At 35.5% G+C, this 20598-nt stretch overlaps 1 protein-coding gene across 6 annotated transcripts in view; it reads left to right on the top strand.

Annotated features, from left to right (window-relative positions):
• The first annotated feature begins 1038 nt into the window (after nucleotides 1-1038).
• LOC110100251 (protein PECTIC ARABINOGALACTAN SYNTHESIS-RELATED) overlaps nucleotides 1039-20598 on the top strand; it is a 46660-nt gene continuing 27100 nt past the window's right edge. For all 6 annotated transcript variants that reach the window (XM_028692931.1, XM_028692928.1, XM_028692930.1 and 3 more), the window contains exons 1-5: nucleotides 1039-1416; nucleotides 1643-1693; nucleotides 1789-1879; nucleotides 5022-5098; nucleotides 14559-14647. In XM_028692931.1, the coding sequence (XP_028548764.1) occupies nucleotides 1063-1416; nucleotides 1643-1693; nucleotides 1789-1879; nucleotides 5022-5098; nucleotides 14559-14647 (662 nt within the window). In that variant the 5' untranslated portion in view covers nucleotides 1039-1062. The remainder of the gene's footprint in view (nucleotides 1417-1642; nucleotides 1694-1788; nucleotides 1880-5021; nucleotides 5099-14558; nucleotides 14648-20598) is intronic.

Raw genomic sequence — 20598 nt, 5'->3', positions numbered from 1 at the left:
CCATAAGAAAATATGTCAAAGAGAATACAATGATTATTGAGCATGTGATCACTGAGTTCATAATACTTGATCATTTGATTAAAGACCTCTCATCACAAAAGTTTAAGAATTATGTTGACCATATGGTGTTGATTATTTTGCTTGACTTGGCGAAAATATTGCTTGAAGTATTTGACTATTTAGAGTGGATACAACTATGTGAAAATAATTGTCTTGCAATTGTAGGTTTTTTTTTTTTTTGAAACTTGGTGCAAGTATTATAGACATTTAAATAAAGTAATATACTATGTGCTTACAACTATCGCACTTTGATATATTTAGTAATAACTTTGATTGATTCTTAAGAAAATATCTTAAATTTAGCAAAAAAAGCTATAACAAACACAACAATGAAAATTATTTAGAAAGCAAATACATTAAAAAGTTGGCCACATATACCCTTAGTTTTAACTCTAACATATGTTCATTTTCAAATGCATGGGCCTAGTCTATTTGCCCCATTACAAGCATCATTGACAATTATATAATCAAGGTATTTGGAACTAGGATTGGTTTTTAGCTCGAAGATTAAAAATATTTTTTGCTATAACTAGCCAAGGTACACACCAATTTTCAGCCTCTTGATTTTTAAGTTGATTTTAAGCGGGGCTAGGATCAAATTTAGGCTTTGTTTGAGACGAGTTGATACTATTTTTGTAAAACTTGTATAGAGAAAATAGCTTTTTAAAGCTGTTATAAAAAAATAATTTGTTAGCACATAGATTTTTAGAAGAATCAATGACTAAACAGAAATTATGATTATGATCAGAAAAATAAAACACTAAAAAAGTTGTCCTAAATGAAATCTTAGGCATCTCAAAATCAACTCAAAATATAATAACAATTTATTTTTAAATTTAATATTAATATTAATCTCTGCTCAAATTAGAGCCGGCTAATTCAAGCCAAATCAGCTCAATGAACAATTTCAATTCAAATATTCAATATATCGAGCCGACTTATGCATCGGAGCCGATTTCAAGCCGCCACTGCATCGGTTCGATCTCGCCCTATTTGAAGGAAATGCCAGAGTTGCGGCACTCAGTATCGATGGGTACCCGCGCGGTTTCTTCCCCCGTGAAGCGCGATGACACTGTTTCTTCTCTCTTCTCAGGTGACATTGCCGGCGGAAGTGTCGATGACGGCCATCGTCCTTTCGCCCGCGGCCGAGATCGGAATCGCGATAGGGATCATGATCGCGATAAAGAAGCTCACCGCTCTTTCCTCCTCCGCCTACCCAATTTTATCCGCTCTTTCCTCTCGCTTGACGACCTCAGGGCGTACTCTCTTCTATCCTCTCACAGAGTTCACCTCGCTTTCCTTGCTTTTCTGCTTCTTATTGGGCTTGTGTCGCTCCCTTATCTATGGACCCGTCTGGTGAGCTTTATCTCCTTCTATTTCTCCGCTGATTATTGTTTTATGGATCTTTTTTTTTTCCGGTAAACTCTACCAATTTGTTTGTCTAGTTGGGATTTCTGAGTGGTTTGAGCTTGTCTGATGGCAGGCTAGCAACTAGGGTTTTACCTATTATTGATCTAATTATGTTGAATCTCTTATTATCCTTTTGTTTCTTACGCAAAACATTTCTTATTTTTGTATGTAGAATGCGCCTTACTTGTGCATTAAAGAAGGAATAACTCTTCACTGTCCCAAGGCGAGTTTGTTGGCGCGTGCATCTATCTTGTTATTTTTTCTAGCATTTCTCCTAAAACATCTTAAATTGTTAATTGAATTTTGATTCTTAAGCAGACGAGGGAACCTTCATCTCTTTGGGAAAATCCACACTCTTCTACTACTTCATGGAAGCCATGTGCTGAGCGAAGTGAGAAGCCTATTTCAGGTAAGCATACGAGCTCAAACTGGACTACTGTTTGGATTCTTGTTTTATGAGGCTTATGGGACAAAAAGACATCAAGCTGGTAATCCATGCATGATCTGGTGTATTATGCCTCAGTGGCAACGTTTAATGAACTTGGTCCAACTTCCTCTCAAGCTAATCCGAGTACTTTTAAAAAGTAGATGGAACAAGACAACAAAATTTAACATAATGTCACGGGAAGGTTTATGCAGAGAGGGCTCCTTAATATTGGGACGAACCAAACACAAAATTCCTAGAAAACATGGGGAAACAGTAAATCTATTGATAAGCAAACAATTACAACATGCTTATAGCTTCTGGTAGAAGGGGCGAGAAGTGATTTGGGCAGTTGCAAGACGCTCACAACTCCTGATAGAAGGGGGTGGGGGGTGGGGATAGGGAGTGGGCCAAAGCTCCAAGGGGTTTTACATTTTTCTTGATTGATCCCTGATATCTTAAGGCGACTTATTTATATCCTACAAAAGTTAGGAAGACCCTTTAATAATCGAAGTGCTTTTCTTGATTGATGTCCTAATCTCTTCAGGAGGCTTATTTATAGCATACTAGAATGTATAAAGGCCGACTAATAATCTAATAATAATTTAATCAATCTAATTACTTGATACCTATTAATTTACCCAATACATTATTTATTCTTGGCATTATCCATCCATTGACACTGACCTTGCCTTCAAGGTCGAGCAAACATGAAGGAAAAAAAAGATTAGCTCTTAAAATCTGGGCCATCAGATTGAAATATTGGAATTGTTATTGGGGGATCTTTATGGAATTGTGTGGGACATCTTGGATTAGGGCTAAGTGGGGATGGTGGTGGTGGATTTGGCATTTAGTTGGATGGAGGCGGATGAGAAGTTGGATATGGCAAATTTGTGTAAAGAGCCTATGTGGTGTGAGTACTTGTATGGAGAAGGATTTGAATTTGAGGAGAGAGATGATCGATGATTGGTGATGACAAAAAGTTATGGACGACGCAGAGAGGTAATTGCGGATGCAAGATGCAATTGTGACATAGCGGCTAGCTTGAAGAAGCTGATATCTCTGGGTAGCATTGTTTTGGATGTCGAGAATGTTCGATGGAATAGGCAGATCTTGTTTTGTGGATGCATATAGTGGTCTAGGCAGCCATATATGGGTAGATCAAGGACAATTGATGCAATTGTGCTTTGGTGGAGGGAGGAAGATTTTATCAAAATTGGATTTGGCAACTGCAAGATTTTGGAAGTTGAATGACATTGATTTGGCGGAGGCACAAGCAGCTAGGCATAGATCTTGGATTGTAAGCTGCAAGGCATACACATTTAACGTGGGAAGTTCATATAGAGGCGACAGATGAAAAAAATAAAAAAATCCGGTCACTATAAGTGGAAGATCTAGAAAGTGGAAGTATAAATCTATGGTGGAAGTGCGAATCTATGAAGCAAAGCAGAGATCACAGGTGGGGCGTGGGAAGCGGTGAAACCTATGCGGGAGATGGGTTTATGGGCTCATATGTGGAGATGGAAGCTCACACATTAGCAATGGAAGGCGTACATATATCACTGGTGGAAGATTCAATGGCAGCACCATTTGATATGAATCAAACAAAAAAATGCCTAGAAAACATATAAAAATAGCAAATCTATTGATATCTAAGCAATTACAAATGTCTAAGGCACTTGCTAGAGGGGGAGAAGTGCTTTTGGCAATTGCAGGATGTCAACAACTACATGTAGACTGGGGGGAGAGGGAGCGAGCTGAACGTCCAAGAGATTTCACTTTTTTCTTGGTTGATACCCTATTCTTTTAAGGATGTTTATTTATAGCCTACAACAAATTATAAAGACCCACTGATATTTTAAAGACAACCTAATTAGCCTAATTACTTAATACCTATTAATTCACCCATTACTTTGTTTATTCCTAACAATGATCCACTTTTGATCTATTCAAATTTATCTCGCAGCCAAACTTGACTTCCGTTTCTACCCTTTTACCATGGTTTCTAGTTTGACATTGGCACAATTTTTTTAATTTTTGGTATATACTTCAAGATGGTTTATTTAAATAGTTCCTGAAAGTATATATTAGGTTTAGCTTTTAACAAAATAATCCTGCATGCTTGGAATAGCATTTGGATTTAATTCTAGTTATTCTAGTTTTAATAAATTCTGTTTTTATACCCTGTAACCAATATGGGGTTGCTAGTCACGATTTCTTGTTAGGCCTTTTTAGATTTTTCTAGCACCTAGTCAGCTAGTCTCATTGGTGCTTTCTCCTTTTTCCAGTGTATATGTTCAAATTGTCCTTATTCACCTTACTGATATTATTCCGTTCTACCTATGCTATAGTCATTTCTTACTCCTCTTAGTTTTATTGATGGCATTATTCCAAATTCTAGCACGCATATCTGGGTTTGACGTAAAAGTTTGTCCATTATACAATGCTGCAATATTTTTAATTATTTCTTATTTTAGAATCAAAATGAGCATATAGGTGAAAAGGTTGGAGTAGTTCCCGTGGAAGATAAGATTAGAGAGAGTCGTCTTAGATAGTTTGGTCGTATAAAATGGCAGCATTCCGGTAACACGGTTAGAAAAGTAGATGTATTAGAGTTGATTTATGTTAAGAAAGTCAAAGGTAGACCTAAAAAGTATTGGTTAGAAAATATATAAAAATGATCTTTCTTTATTAGATTTAAATAAGAATTTAACTTTTAACAGGGTACAATGGAGGAAAAGGATTCATGTAGCCGAGCCCACAGTGAGATAAAGGCTCGATGTTGTTGTATTAGAATCGTCTCTTTTAACATTATTTCTCTTGTTTTCCTTCCTGTTGTTGGCCAATTTTAGTTGCATTAATTTATATGTTCACTTTGTGGCATGTTCATTATTTTATTGTTACGTTTTTCCGATGACACATTATGTACAAATCTGTTGTGAGTATAGTACATTGTATTCATGAAGTTACTGTTTACCTTCAAATGATTTATACAATTTAAAGTTCTATTTTACATCTGCACTACATCCAAACTAGAAAGTGCTTGGCTATATTTTAAGCATAGGCTTCAAGTTTTTTGGTTATTTGTTTCTTCATACATTCTTGACGAGCCTGCGTTTCTTTGCAGATATTCCTCCAGAAAATGAAACAAATGGCTACATATTTATTCACGCTGAGGGTGGTTTGAACCAACAACGCATAGCCGTGAGCTCTAATTTTTTATTTTTTTTTACATCTTTGGTTATTTGCATTTTCAGTAGTTATTTTCAAATCAGATTTCATCAATCATATATATTTCTTGTTGTTTGTTCTTTGCTCAGGTATTATTATTTTTAGCAGTATTTTCTTCTACATTTTTTCCTCCAGAAAGTTATAGACTATTTTTCCATTTTCACATGCTTGACAGTTTCAAGACTTCAACTAAGAAATTACTGATAAACCATTTAGCTTTTTGGTTTATGGTGAAGGCTACTTTCTTTGCAGCAGCAGCAACAACAACAACAAAATCAAACTTTTATCTCATTAGGTGGTGTCGACTATATGAATCATTTTTCTCCATTCTGAAGGCTATTTTGCTTTGCCATGCAACATAATGAAGAGCGATGTTCTATCTCTAATTTGATGATGTATAACTTGAACGAGAGTTTTGATTGCAGATTAACACTTGTTGAATGCCAAGAGATAAGATAGTATAAAAGAGAGAGGGATAAATGGCTTCCATAAGGGAAGTGAAAATGCCTCAAAGTGGGGAGATATGGGGGATGATCTACTGCTTTATATAATTCTCTAACTCAAAATCACATTGCTCATTATGATCTACGACATATTGAATTTCATCAATAATTGTCAGGATGAATTTACATACATATAAGTTTTAAAGTTGTGCAATTGGGTATTGAGGGGTTTTCCACCTACGGCGCGAGGCGTAAATCTTAAGGTGTTTTGAGGCGTAAGACTCAAAAGTCAAAAATCGCGTTAAGTGAAAACAAATGTTAGCTATGATTTTCTTTCATAATAAATAAATAATATTTTAAATGACGACATATTAAAATTATGTTGTACTATGAAGCAACAAATTGACATATATATGAAATAAAAAATTTTACAGATGTAAAGTGACAAGTGATAAATTGTATGAAATTGAATTAAAATAGCAAAAACTACAATGAAAAAAGAATATGAAGTTTAAGAATTGCGTAAATATAATATATCACATAAAGTTAAATTCCAAGTTCATGCTTTCCTACTTCCCTACTCATCCAAATTTAATTTTGAAAGTAACTAGTAATAGTATGGAAACAACTCATAAGTCATCTGTGTTGTCTTCATTGAGGGGACTTCATTTTAGTCTTTGTAATGAATTGCTCTCTCCCTTGCCTCATCACTTGTGGAGTCCATGTCTGCCAATCTGCTTCTTCTTTATCTATTTTAGTCATCTTCATCTTTATTAAATATTTTCCATCAATACAAAGATGATAGTAATACTCTAATTTAAAGAAATAGAAAAAGATTATTTTTATATGCCTTTTCTTTTTAATTTTTCTTTAGTTGACTTGTGCTTGATGTAGATGCTTTGCTTCTATTACCATCAAAGAAATCAAGGTTAAAATCTCATATTGTAATTTAGATAGTATTACCTCTACTCCATTGCCCACAAATTACTCATCATTTGATGTCATGTCTGGTAAAGCAAAGGGTCCTTGTTTTCTTCAACACTTGTTCAGGTTTTTGTCATTGAGTCTCTTGTTGTACTTTGCTCCTGGTTGTTGTTTTCACATCCAGATGAAGAACATATCAATCACAACAACTTAACAACAAAGTGTTGGAATTTGGTAGTGCATCACCAAACTATATGATGTAGACAAAAGGGGGGTCAACTCATGTCCAAAATAATATGAATTTTGGCTTCCCATGAGTCTACTATATGAGCTGGAATTTTAGCTCATTTATGAGCTGGATTTTAGTTCATTAAATGGAACTAAAAGATAGCTCATTATTAGCTAAGTTTTAGCTCATATTTATCCTTTATTTTAATGCACTTTTATTATAGTTTTTAATGTCTTAAAGTTGTCTCTTGGGTTTCCAAAAAGGGCTTTTGGAATCCCAAGAAGTTGTTTGGTTTTCCCATGGTGGCTCCTTGAATTCCACCATGGCTTTTTCCGTGCCTTGCCTTTTGGGAGTCCAGCCGGCCTTTGTTTTTCCATGCTTGGGTGTTTTTCCCGTGGCTGTGTTGCTTTGATTTCATGCGGCCTGCTTGCTTACCGTGATGTTGGCTCCTTGGTTCCGTGAACTACCCTTTGATTCCCGTAACTGGTTTTATGCTGGGCTGTTTTCCGAAATGTCATTTGGAAATCCTATGAAATATTATGCTTGGGATCTTGTGAACATCAACTAAGGTGGCTTTTTGCATTCCTCTACTTTGCCTATAAATAAGAGAAGTTGTTAAGAATGAAGTTAGTTGAATGATAAGTTATTTTTGGAAGCTTTAACCTGCGGGTTTGCTTTGGAAATCCTGCGGGCTCTTTCCACCCTTCTTTCTCATCCCCTCCGGAAATCCTGCGGGCTCTTTCCAACCTTTCTTCTCGGGCTTCTAACCTCTTTCGTCTCTCCGCAAGTGCCACTCCACCTGTATCCTTCTTTTCTAAGTGAAGCAATTTTAGGGTGTCTTGTTTGAGTTGTTTGAGTCAAAGTTTGTAAGTCTTCATTTTATAATATTAAAGTTGTTTATCCAATTTCTCTACCTTTTGGGGTATTTTGTGTCTTCTTTTATTTAGAAGTCCTGCTTTATTTTTGTGATAAAAAAATATAGGCTCCCTATATTTTTTTATTCCATCACTATATCTACCACTCAATTGAAGTTTAAGTAAACGAATATAGTAAGTAAAATAAATCATTTTAATATATACAATTTTATCCCAAAAAATCAAATTACATGGAGATCACTTTGAAACCGTGCCTTTCTTCCATTGCAGTCCAAAGAAGCCCTTCTTATTATTGAAAGATATCAATGGCATGCCAATATTTGCTCTCTCCGACGAGTCAACCATAAGCCTATCCATACAATGGTATAATCTCAATTTTATCTCAAGATTTATTAACTTATTTTTTGCATATTAAAACTAAGGTTTATATAATAGTATTTTGAATATAAGTGATGATGAAGTTGTAGCTCCCACTTTTCATTAATAATTTTTCAAAATTTTCTATAGTTTCCCTATTCTCCTTGTAAGTTGCAGGCAATCAGATTATTTGTGTAATCCATAGTATTATATATTGAACTCATCGCAGACTTGTTCTCTGCATCTAGCATCCTCGAAATATGCACTAGTGCCTAGTGAATGTAATAATATAAAACATTATTCCATATTATGTTATTTAAAGCAATCTTTATCATAATTAAGCCACTATGTTGAAGTGAACATAGCCTTCAAAGGCCTCCTCGTCTTCAACATGCCTTGCAAAGTCAAATGTTGTAATAAATCTTATTGCTGCTGGTTTTAGTATTTATTTTGTTGAGAACTTTCTTATAAGTGCCAAAACACAAGAATGATTATATATAAAATTTATTTATCTTTTTTGTTTTAATCAATGCATTCTTATGTTGTGACAATTGCCCAAGTTTTTCAAGGATCAGTTCTATGTAATGTGCGACATAGGGGGTCAAATATAAGTACTTTATCTTCTCTATAAGTTTTGCATATGCAACCTTATAAGTACTAGCATTATTTGTCACTATTTGAACCATTAAGTGCTCCTTAATCTCATCAATAACATAATCAAGTAGTCCAAAAAGAAACTCGTTATCTTTTACCTTATCAAATGCCTAAATAAACTGTAAGAAGACAGTGCCATAAAAATTGTTGATTAGTGCATTATAATGCTTATGTTGTTTCTAGCTGGCCGTACGTTAGACATGATAGTTATCCCTATTTGTTTCTAGATCTTCTTGATTTCTCAATGCCTTTCTTAGTATTTGTTAGCTCCTCCTAATGCCATGTTCTCAAAGCATAAATGACTGAGGTTTCAATGCTCACACATAGGCTCTAAAAGAAGAAATCATATTATGTTAAATAGGGGATGTTGCAATATTAAATGTGATAGCATTCTTATAAAAAATCTCTTTATATCCATTCATACCCGTGTGCGTTCCTCCCTAGCATTCTTCAAGGCCACATGAATAAGGCTTACCACCTGTCTATCGTCCATCGTGTTCGTCATGTAGTGATCCAATGGACCCCTTGCATCCCTATTGGACATGGGCTCTAATGAGGATGAACACTTACTCCCACAGTATGGACCAAGATCAACTCTATCAATAAACTATTGATGTACAATATGCTTTAACATTATTGACTTATTCATGTATGTTTTGATCTCCTCCTTCACCGCATCGAGCACTTTGACACATGTTGCTACATCCTTATGAGATTTGGATAGGAGCTCCTTTATCCTAGTTACACAACCCTTCACCATTTTCTCACAATAATTATATTTCAATCAAACATGCATTTTGTTATTGCCTTCGACATCAACTTGACCATATCTTTTCACATTTGGTCCTTTCTATGACTCGTGATTTTATCCTTGCTTCTAACCATTCTCTATAAAACCCTATAATAACAAGTTGAGAATAATAATAATAAAAAAACAAAATAAATTAGGGTAGAAAAAGTTACAAGAAAAAAATCAGGGTTTCAACTTAGTTAAAAAAATGAAAAATAAAAAGTAAATTAAAAGGATAAAAAATTTAGCGCTTCAAAAAGTTTAAGAAAAAATTGAAAGAGTTTGAAGAATAGTTGGAAAAGGAAATATATTATGTAATAGGAAGGAGTAGTAGGCGGCGGTGGCTTCGGTGGCAGGTTGTCGACAGGGAGGTCGTGGCTGGTCATCTTTTTGTCAAGATGGGTGCTACAACCCTGGGTATGAGTGGGTGTTCGTGCGAAGTTGCGGCTATTTAGATTAGGTTAAAACATTTTATTATAAACTTTAGAATAAAAAATCATATTGTGAGGTGTATACCTCAAGCTTATGAGGTTGTTTGGCTTAGGAAAAGATGGCGCTACAGCGCAAACCTTGTTTTCACAAGCTTTAAGGTCCCATTTATCCCGAGGTATATTGAAATTTAAATTAACAAGATTTCCCTCGATACTCGGCATCAAAGTTTATTTAGTTACGAGGTTCCACTTTCTATGAGCGCAAGCCCTCATAATTAATTATCCATCCTAACACGTAAAAGAGAGCTCTCGATTTAGAATAAATCAATGTTTAGACGTGTAATAGTTTTAATTTTGGTTGTGTTAGGAATGGAGGTAGACCCTATCAAAATCCCATGGTTCCGTCATCCTAGATATACCGTAGATTTAAATTTACTAATAGTAGTGATCGTTGATCATAATATCCAGGAAATATGATTAGCAGCCATGGGTTATCGCCTCTCAGGTATCCTGAATAAACTGAAGTGAATAGGTGTGGATTTTAATTTTATTATGGTTTGGGGTTTACATCCGTTAAATACTCAATATTTAATTTAGTTTGAGATTTCTGCTTCATTTAAAAGTTACCCAGTTGTTTGATTTAGATCTGGGGTTGGGGGTTACGACTTTTATTAAAAGTAGATCGTGTAGCGGGTGTTACGGCTTCACTTGGAAGTAGCCCATATGGCGAGTCTTACGACTTTTACTAAAAGTGGCCCGTAAGCTTGAGAAGTTGGGTCTTACTACTTTTATTGAAAGTAGCCTAGAAGTTTGAGAAGTTGGGTCTTATATTTTCATTGAAAGTAGCCTATACGTTTGAGAAGTTGAGTCTCACTACTTTCATTGAAAGTAGCCCATAAGTTTGAGAAGTTAGGTCTAACTGGTTTAATTGAAAGTAGCATGTGATGCAGGTCGTACGGTCTCTATTAGAGGCTGCTAAGGTTTTTCAGGGATGTGTTATTTATTTGAGAAAGTTTTTCCTAACATTGATTAAAGTGGAACTTACGGCCTCTATTAGAGGTGGCCCATATAGAGGGTTAGAGGGGATTTAGTTTAGAAGGGCTTTAGTATTAGACATGCAACTTTGCATTTGAGTGGGTCTTATTGCTTCTATTAGAAGTAGCTTATGTAGCAGGTCTTATGACCTTTATTAGAGGTTGCTAAAGTTATCAGATATGTGCTATTTGTTATGGGAAAGTTTTTCATAACACCCTAATTAAAGTGAGACTTACGGCCTCTATTGGACGTGGCCCGAGTAATTAGGAATAGGGTTAGATTGCTTGTACCAAGAGATTTCCCCTAAAGTTGGACTTACGACTTCTCTTAGAAGTTGCCGGTTAATTTGTAAGAGATATGACTTACTACTTCCCTTGGAAGTTGTCTATAAATTGGGTTTAGTTTAAAATAGGCCTTATTGCTTCACTTAGAAGTTTCCTATTAATTTGGATTTTGCTTAGGGATTTTTACTACACTTTAAAAGCTCCCTAAAGAATTTATTAGAGCAGGTCTTATGGCTTATATTAGAAGTTGCATGTGTTTAATTTGGATAGATCTGACGATTTTTCTTAGAAGTTGACTATTAAGATGTTTTAGGGTCCCCTCCGATTGAGATTTTTTATTAACACGGCCATCATCGAGGATTTAAGTAATTAGTTTATGATTAGGTATTCGTTTGTTAATCCAAGTCGTGTCAACTCCAATCTTTTCAAGGAGGAGGATGAAACTTAAATACTTGACTAGCGCAACATTCTCGGATCTTTGAATTAGGAGTTCAAAACAACGGTTTGAGCACATGCATGATGTTTTGAATATCTTTAAAGAATCCACGAAGCATTCTCAGATCTTGTATTTGGAAGCTTGACATAAAGATTGGAGCACATGCAGACTTTGCTTTTAGTGTATAGATTGGAGCTATTATAGATGTATCATTTTTTTTCTGCTTGTACCAGTGTTGTGCATCCGGTGGCATCGACATTTTAGATTTCAATTGTTGAAGTACATAGAAGACATGTTGTTTAATTCACTTCTAGATAATAATTTATCTTTTGTATAATTGCGTTCTATTTGAAGAAAGCATTGAATGAGGCCTGCAGTCAAATGATGGCCTGGTTGTGCATGGAATGCCTTGGGGAAGAAGTTTCGCTTTAATTTTTTCTTCAAATACTTGAGGCCTTCCATGTTCAACTTGCTCCCTTTCGGAGCAAAAGTTTGTGTTAATTCATCAACAAAATCTTCTAAATTCTTGACCTTTGAGTGCAATGTTGGCAGGTTAGATGCGGTGTTTCCAATAAAAGATTTAGTATATTTGACTGCTTAGTTTCGATATCCAGTTGTTGTTCTCTGATGAATGCCAGCTAATTAGTAACATGCAAACAGCTTCCATGTAAACCGTGTGAAGTTACATCGGTAACAGGAGAGTCCACACTATTGCACTCTAGTGTTCTAAAGCCTTCAGAGTCAATGTCACATGCCATTATGTTGTTGCATTTTTCATTTGTCAAATGTTCCTTTTGAATAGTTGATCGTTGTAGCTCTTCATGATTATCATCGGTTGAGGAAGTTGTGTAACACTATGGAAAAGAGACTTCAATATGCCACTAATTTGAATCTTTATGTTGATAATCATGCATTTGATTGGGACAATTTTTCCTGATGGTTAGAAGAGTTCTTAGTTGAGTTGCTTGAAGTATCACTTAGAGTTGATATAGAACTTGTTTTGCTGGTTGAGTGTCCCCATCCACCATCACTAGTACAAGTAAGGTCAGTATAATCTCCTTTTATGACATATTGCCAAAACGGCAAGATACAAGAGAACAAATGCAAGTGTTTTTTTTAGATATCCCACTGCGGAATTGGTTCCGACATAACTTTTTTGAGCTTCAATTGTGTGGTCGTGGTATCTGTTAATTTAATTTGAAAGTGCTATATATTATTTCCCCAAAATCCAACAGTCTTTCAGCATCCCCTCCTCGCGAAGGGAGGTTGGGAGGATACTTGCCCTTTTAATCCGCTTGGACGGATTAAAAGTCGAGTAGCGAGTCAGAGACGTTGATCTTGTATGGACTGGCTGGATCGCGTATGGGCTCAGGTGACGTGCTCGTGCAGGTTGCATTGGGCGGCGGCCGAGATCGAGTGGCTTTGGTCAGGCTTGATGCGGATACAGGCAGGGACGATCGGTCGGGTTTGATTTCCTGCATGCAGATGGAGGCTAGATTGCGGGGTTGCTGTGTCGAAGTTGTGTGAGGATCAAAATGGGATGGAGGATGGGTCAGGTAGGCCAATTAAACGGGTTGGGATCTTCGTCTCTCATGGCTCCTGTTTGTGGGACGAAGATGCGACTCGGTTGCGGGGTCATGTCAACGAACATGGAGAGGCAAGCGGGAGTTTTGTCGTGCGTGAATAGGGCGGTTGTGAGATTGTGGGATTGTGCATGGGGTAGTGGGAGCCGGTTCTGTGATTAGAGGGGTTGAATTGGTGGTCATCAGAGGTGAGGCACACCTCAACCAAATCAAGGCATACACCTAAAAGTGCAAGCTTGAGGCGTGTGCCTAGAAGCGTTTTACATCGGATTGGTGTTGAGGTGCGCCTTGAATGTTTATTTTAAATAGTGCATACATACATGAACCTTTCTCCTCTTAGGAGAAGAATGGCTTTTACCCTCCTAGTTTTATTTTATTTTGGCACTATGACATTGTATAATTCACCAACTCAAAATTATATTGTTTGCTATGATCTAGAACATAAAACTATATGTAAATTGAATGTCATATATTTTTGTGATGATTATTTTACATATATAAATGAGATGAGCTTTTCTCCTTTTAGGTGGAGAATGACTTGGCTCGGTCACAGCTTGTTACCCAATCTATCTGTCTCCCTTTTTTTTAACGGGGATCAAACTCAGCAAAATTAACATTTTATTTCAAGAATTATTAGAGAATGAGAGAAGGGTTTGGTGCCAGAGAGAGAGAGAGAGAGAGAGAGAGCCCAAGAAGAGACAGATAGGAGATAGAGAAACAAAGCGGAGAGAGGAAGGCTATACTTGTAAATTGCTTGTAATATTCAAGAATGTTTCATTTATCATACAAACATCCTTTGTTTATGAGGACAATTTTAACATATACAGAAATATCAATATGGAAAGCAAGTAAAAGAGTTGCCAAAATAAATAAAGTTAAATCTTTCATCTTAGACGAATATGTATTAATGAATGCTGTAAATAAGGTATTTTTTTATTACATAATGTTGTATAATTAATCCATATAAAGCAGTGCTGACATCAATTATGATGATGAGTTGATTAACTAAGTCTTGCATCAACTCCCTTAGGGTGTGAGAACTCCTCAAAGAATTGAATAGGATTAGCTGGTGTAAATGGAGATGGTGGTGATAGAACAGATTTATATGCTTCCCTCAGCACACCAAGCAGTAGACAAATCAATGTCCATCAAAACATGCTTATGAAGTCCTAGGTATAGCAATGGATTGCTAAGTTGGGTTCTTTGAAGCTAATCATTGATCATGTCAATGCTGGTAAAGGGCTTATATGATACTATGACCTTGGTGGTAGTGTTAGAGATAAAAAATATGAGACCCAGAAGTCTTTTTAATTGTTTTTATACGTGCATTTACATTTTGATTATTGATAGTTCTTGAATTTGGTTTATCTATTTTTACTTGTGCCATTGCAGATATGTAATGCCGTTGCAGTGGCAAAGATAATGAATGCAACTCTTATTCTACCTGTGCTGAAACAAGACCAGATCTGGAAGGATCAAACGTGAGATTTTCTCTTTTCGATGAGGATGATGTTATACTTATCCAATGTCCATAATATTTATACATGATATAGTGGCTGTATTTGCTTCATCATTAGAATTGTCAATTCAACCTAGTGAATCGGTTCTAAAGGAGTTAGGTTAGTTTCTTTTTACTCATAATTAGTATTCAAATTGCTTTTATGTTATGCTTGTTTTGAAGCTTTTATGTTATGCTTGTTTTGAAGTTTTGAGTTTGCTTCATCATTCCATCTTTTTGCAATATTGATAATTATCAATTTTTCTTGTGTTAAAATTATATCATGTATTTGCTAATTGCTCAACTAATTCTTAGCCCTCCAAACATTTTCTTATTTGTTCTAATTTTTCACTTTTGAAGACTTCTTTCTCTTTAAAATTAAATGATATGCAAAATTACATGAGTACATCTCTTTGAATATCCTTGTAGGCTTTTCTATAACCCATACAAAAGGATACATACATAGTGTTGATCCTTTATGTAATATTCTATGATTATAAACCTCTTAATCTCTCCGTAGTTATTATCCAAGTCATTGCTCATGTTGAATGCTGCCTAGGTTTTGAACTTATTGAATGTAATTAATTGCCTTTGATATCAAATTTACGGATACATCAATTTCCCTAAGACAAATTTTTGTTGAAAAACTTGAATATTGTTGAATGATAGTGGGACTCATAAGTCAATCAATTTTATTAAAGATCTTTGAGCACAAGGATTAAGGATTCCAACCATTGGATAATTCCTTATGGCCCTTAGATAAAAATTTTGAGTCTTCTCTTCTTCATCTAGCTGATAACCCATCTTGGGGACTTCTTTTTTCTTTTATTGTAAAAAATATTGATTTGCTTCCATTGCAAGTCATTTGGAGAAGTCTATTTATACTTCCATACATTTTACAGAATCAAGTAATAAAATTCAATATAGTTTTTTTTTTCAACTTTTCTACATCTATCAAAGCAAGGCTAGGGTTTTCGTCTTCCGACCTTTATTATTTTTCTTTATCATTTTTTGTCGAGATTCTTCATTTTCTTCGTTATGATTGATTTTTTTGACTTCTCTCCCAATGAGTCGATCACCATGAATGGAGAAAATCAACTAAAAGAGAACTCTATGGGCTACAAGCCTCATATTGTCTCGATGAGAGATTATTATAAACGATCCTCATCCGGAGCTAAAAGACCCAAAGTTTGTATTCTATGATAAAGCAAATTTTATAGTCATGGCATAATTGTGGGATACTATGATGCCTCAAATCAGTGTGTCGTTTACATTCCTCAATTGTGCAAGAAATTTGAGATGCTGTTAAACAAATCTACTTAAAAGTGAAGGATATCGAGATCAAAACTAAAATTTCAACCAAGTAAAATAACTTTCATGTTATTGAGTACTTTATTGCAATGAAGATTTATTGGCTTGAATTGAATTTTTACCATAAGATCTCATGATAATTTGCTACGATGATGCAGTATTTCTCAAGCAATTTGTAAAAAGAAAGAGTGTTTAAGTTCTTCACAGGACTTAATAATGGTTTTGATGAAGTCCATATTCAAACATTAAGTGGAGAAAACTTGCCATTACTAAATAATTTTTCTGCTCATATGAGCCAAAGAAGGAAGGAAGATAATGCCAGACGTTTCTGTCTATGAAACATATGTTATGAAAACCACCAAATTTCAAACAAAAAGGGACTAGTTGCTACAGACTATTGCTCTAAAGAAGGGAAAAATCTTTCTTTCAAATGCAATCTATAGTGCAAATTTTATAAGAAAAAAGGGCACATCAAATAAAATTACTGAAAGCTCCACATAAACCTCTCAGACTATGGTGGAAATAAATGTCATAAAAAATAGTGGGCATGTCTTATCGAATCAGAATGGCACAATCCATAAGAAATTGACAAACTCACAAACTTCAACTATCCAAAAAAATCATCTGCATCATGCCCTTGAGCTCAAAATGTTATGACTTTTGATTCTTGTATTTTCAACGTCTTAAATAGTTCCCCTCACTCTTGGATCATAGATTTAGGAGTCGCTGATCATATGGTCAACGTTTTTTTTTTGCAAACCTACAAATTTTGCCTCAGCAATAGAAAAATAAAAGTGGAAATATTTTTTTTTTATTTTAACGTTTATTCTTAATAATGTACTACATGTTTCTCATATTTTAGTAAATCTTTTATTAATCCATAAAATTACTAACAACCACAACTGCAAGGTAATTTTTTTGTTAATCATTGTATATTTTAAGATCTCACTATGAGAAAGACAATTAGTTAAATTAGAGAAAATGATGAGTTATATATTCTTGAAGACGAAGACCACTTATCATATTTCTTTATTTTCAACCTCAATATGGAAGTCATTTGAGAACATCATTATTGGCTAGATCATCCATCTTTCAAAATAATATATATTTCCTTTTCTTATTTTGAATATAAATGTAAACAAAAATTATTGTGAAACTTGTGAAGTTTCAAAACATCATGTTGTTTTTTCCTAAAAATGATTTTAGATATTCTATGATTTTTCTAATTGTTCACACTGACATTTAGGGACATTCTAAAATCTTTAATATTTATGGAGCCATAGGATTTGCCACATTTATAAATGGTTGCACTCAAATGACATGAGTATATTTTATCTAATAAAAATCTAATATCAATATTATTGTACACAATTTTACAGCTATATTAGAAAAAAAAATCAAGGTATTTCACTAATAATGCTTGTGATTACTTTAATTTAACAATATCATCTTTCTTTGAAAAAGAAGTTATCATGTATCAATTCTCCTATCTTGACGCCCTTCAACAAAATGGGGAGATAGAAAGATAAAGTTTTCATATTATGAAAGTCAACTAGATCATTCACTTCCACCAACAACAACAACATCAAGCCTTTATCCCACTACGTGGGGTCGGCTACATGAATCCTTTTTCTCCATTGTGTCCTATTAAAAGTCAAACTCTCGTTTAAATCTAATAAAGAAAGGTCATTCCTAATATTTTCTAACCAAGTCTTTTTAGGTCTACTGATGAGGTCATCGACAGACATTTTAGGCAGGTTTATCGGCGAAGGAATCGTAGATCGACGGCTACGATCGGGAGCTTATATTTTTGATGTTATCATGTTATTTTATTTCATGTATCTTTTATTTTCATGTACTAGTGACGATTTCGCCCTTATGTAGGCGTAGTGTCTATTGTAGCCCAAGGGGCATATGAGTCTTTTCTCTTTTCATGCTTTGAGACCTTTATAAAGGGGTCTCTTCTTGTTGTATGAGGTTAATGTTTGATTAATAGAAAATTTCTGAGATTGTCTTTGTCTTCTTGCTTGAGAGCTTGAGAAAAAGAGAGGAGAGACCTAGGAGAGGCTCCATCCGAAGTACCCAACAGCCCGCTCCGGCGAGCTCTTGGTTTTTACGTGTATTCCTTTGCCTTCCCCTTCCCCACCGAGCATCCAGCCCTCCGACACCTTCCCCATCAAGCCTCCAGCCATCCGACCCCCTTCCCCACCTCCCTGCAGCTGTCCCCTTCAAATTTCCCCTACATCCCGCCGGCCATCCACCCCAGCTCTTCCCCCCCCCTGCCGCCGGCCGAGCCACCCAGCGGCCCAGCACAGCCCACCGCCCCCCTCGGCAGCCCGACCCTCCTTCCCCTGGCTAATCCCGCCGAACTCCTTGTTTTGGGGGTTTGAATTCAGCCATCAATTCTCCATTATTGCTTTCCTAATTTGACTCATCAAATTAGTAATCAATTGATTGAGGATTAATGATCCAAATTCAAATTCAAATTGCCCTCCCCCTCTCATATGAAACTTCCCTAATTAATTAAAATCTGAAATTAAATCTCAGATTTTAATTAACACCTTGGGGCCCACTCATTAATCAAATCCCCCCTTTTTTTCTCCTTGCTTGGCCGGCCACCCCTCTACCTACTTTTCTCTCTCTACTTGCCACATAAGCACCCATTAATCCCCTCTTAATTCTCCCCTAATACCCGCCCCTCCTAATTCAAATTTTGGGAGGTTTTCTCTACTTGCAGCGGAAGGCATTAAATATAAAATCGCGCTCGCGTTCCCTCCTGATCTATGCGGATTTAGCGAAGACCTCGCTGTGATCACAATAATTTGTCAGCGGGTATTATATTACCTCGCCTATTAACTGACACAACTTGGTCTTGCGACCGGCGCGATACACTCACGCTTACTTCTTTCTTCCCGGCTCTCTGCGCTTCAATAGTGAAGATATTTCGAGGCGCTCTGGTGTTTGAACGGCGCCTGTGGGTGGGCTTCGCGATTTGATGCTCCTCCGAGCCGTGACTGCGCGTCGAAGCATGACGATAAAATCTTTCTACGCTTTCGTTGCGCGGTGAATTTCTTGGACCGTCGATCTCGATCAGTAACGCTGGATCGAGACCTTACGACCAGTCAGTAGATCAGACGAATAATTCACTTATGATGCTCAGGAGCGCCACCCACAAGTCAAAGTCTTTATATATGTAAAATATTTAAAAGTTAGTAAAATCCTCGCTGATTTTGGAATGTGTCGTTACTCTACTTAATGTGGGTGGGAAGTTATTATTAGATGTTGGAGTTGTCGCTCAAATATAAACCAAAATCTTAGCAATAACTATTTACATAGTCTACGTAATAACATCTATTTCAAATTAATTTTCTCGAGAATGATGCTGAGAGATGATGATGGTTGGAAAATAAATTTTTAGTTGAAATATAATAAGATTGTAATATTCGCCAATTTTAATTGTGTCCGTTTATTTATAATTTGTTAAATTTTTTGTTAAGTATGTCGGTTCACTAATTTACTGTTAAGTGCAATCTACATAATAGTCTGGCTTGACTCGGTACTGCGCCACCCTTTAATCGTGATACAATAATGTTTTGGTGATACATATACATACACATATATGAACATGGTTTCTTGTTTTTTTAGCACGCATAAGCCATTGCACGTGATGAAACGATATAAGAGCGAATGATTAACAGAGCCAGGTTGAGTCTACACCAACAATTAGTGTCAGCTTATTATATTGTGTAAACTATCATGCCCTAAAAGGTAAAACTTATATTTCCTAAAGTTATCCTTCGAGAATTGTGAGTAAAAGAACATCGTTAAATTAGTACACGTAATCTAAAAGCCAAGGATCGGGTCATTTAATAATATCACTAATAGCTAACTTTACGCCGGTTACACTAGTGGTTTACTAAAGTGTTTTTCTGTAGTATAAGCCGTGGAGCCAATTTAATGCTTAAAAGTTTAAAAACCTCATATAAAAATAGCCAATGGCCTCTAAAGAACGCTAAATCAACAAATGATTCTGAGTTAGCCAATGTGGATAATAACTTTAGTGAATCAAGCATTGAGCCAAAAGTATAACTACGGCCCAAATGTATATACGTGTAATATTATATAAATGACTTGTCATAACCAAAAACACACAATTCATTAATAAAGTTAGGGTTTTAAACGTGACTTCATTCCATCCCGTGATCTATTTCTAATTATGGTAGGCAACCACTCTTAATTATCTATCTTTGTTTTTAAAAAAGTGGTTCTTTAGATTAAGATCCATCATCGATGTCTTAAGCTATGTGGAATCTACTTGTGTGAGTATCTTATTGGATGCTGTGATATCCAACTATACCTCTTTGCTCATGATCAATTTTCTTTGTTTGTCATAACCTTTTGATAAACAAAATTCCTAGATAAAGTTTTTTTCTACAGGTAACTCCTATCCATAGGAGATACTCAAGATCTACTTATAGAATTGACTAAGCATTAAGTAGATAGTATATTAGTTTGAGAGAAAAGAGGAATAGAAGACAGAGCTAGAGATTTTAGAATAAAATTCAATTAATTTTATTAGCCAACATTAAAATGGACAAGGATTATTGTACCTATATTGTCATG

This window comes from Dendrobium catenatum, unplaced genomic scaffold (genome assembly GCF_001605985.2).
Source record: "Dendrobium catenatum unplaced genomic scaffold, ASM160598v2 fragScaff_scaffold_188, whole genome shotgun sequence".
NCBI classification, from domain to species: domain Eukaryota; kingdom Viridiplantae; phylum Streptophyta; class Magnoliopsida; order Asparagales; family Orchidaceae; genus Dendrobium; species Dendrobium catenatum.
Note: the sequence above shows the minus strand (reverse complement) of the source record. Positions and strands in the feature narration are given on the sequence as shown.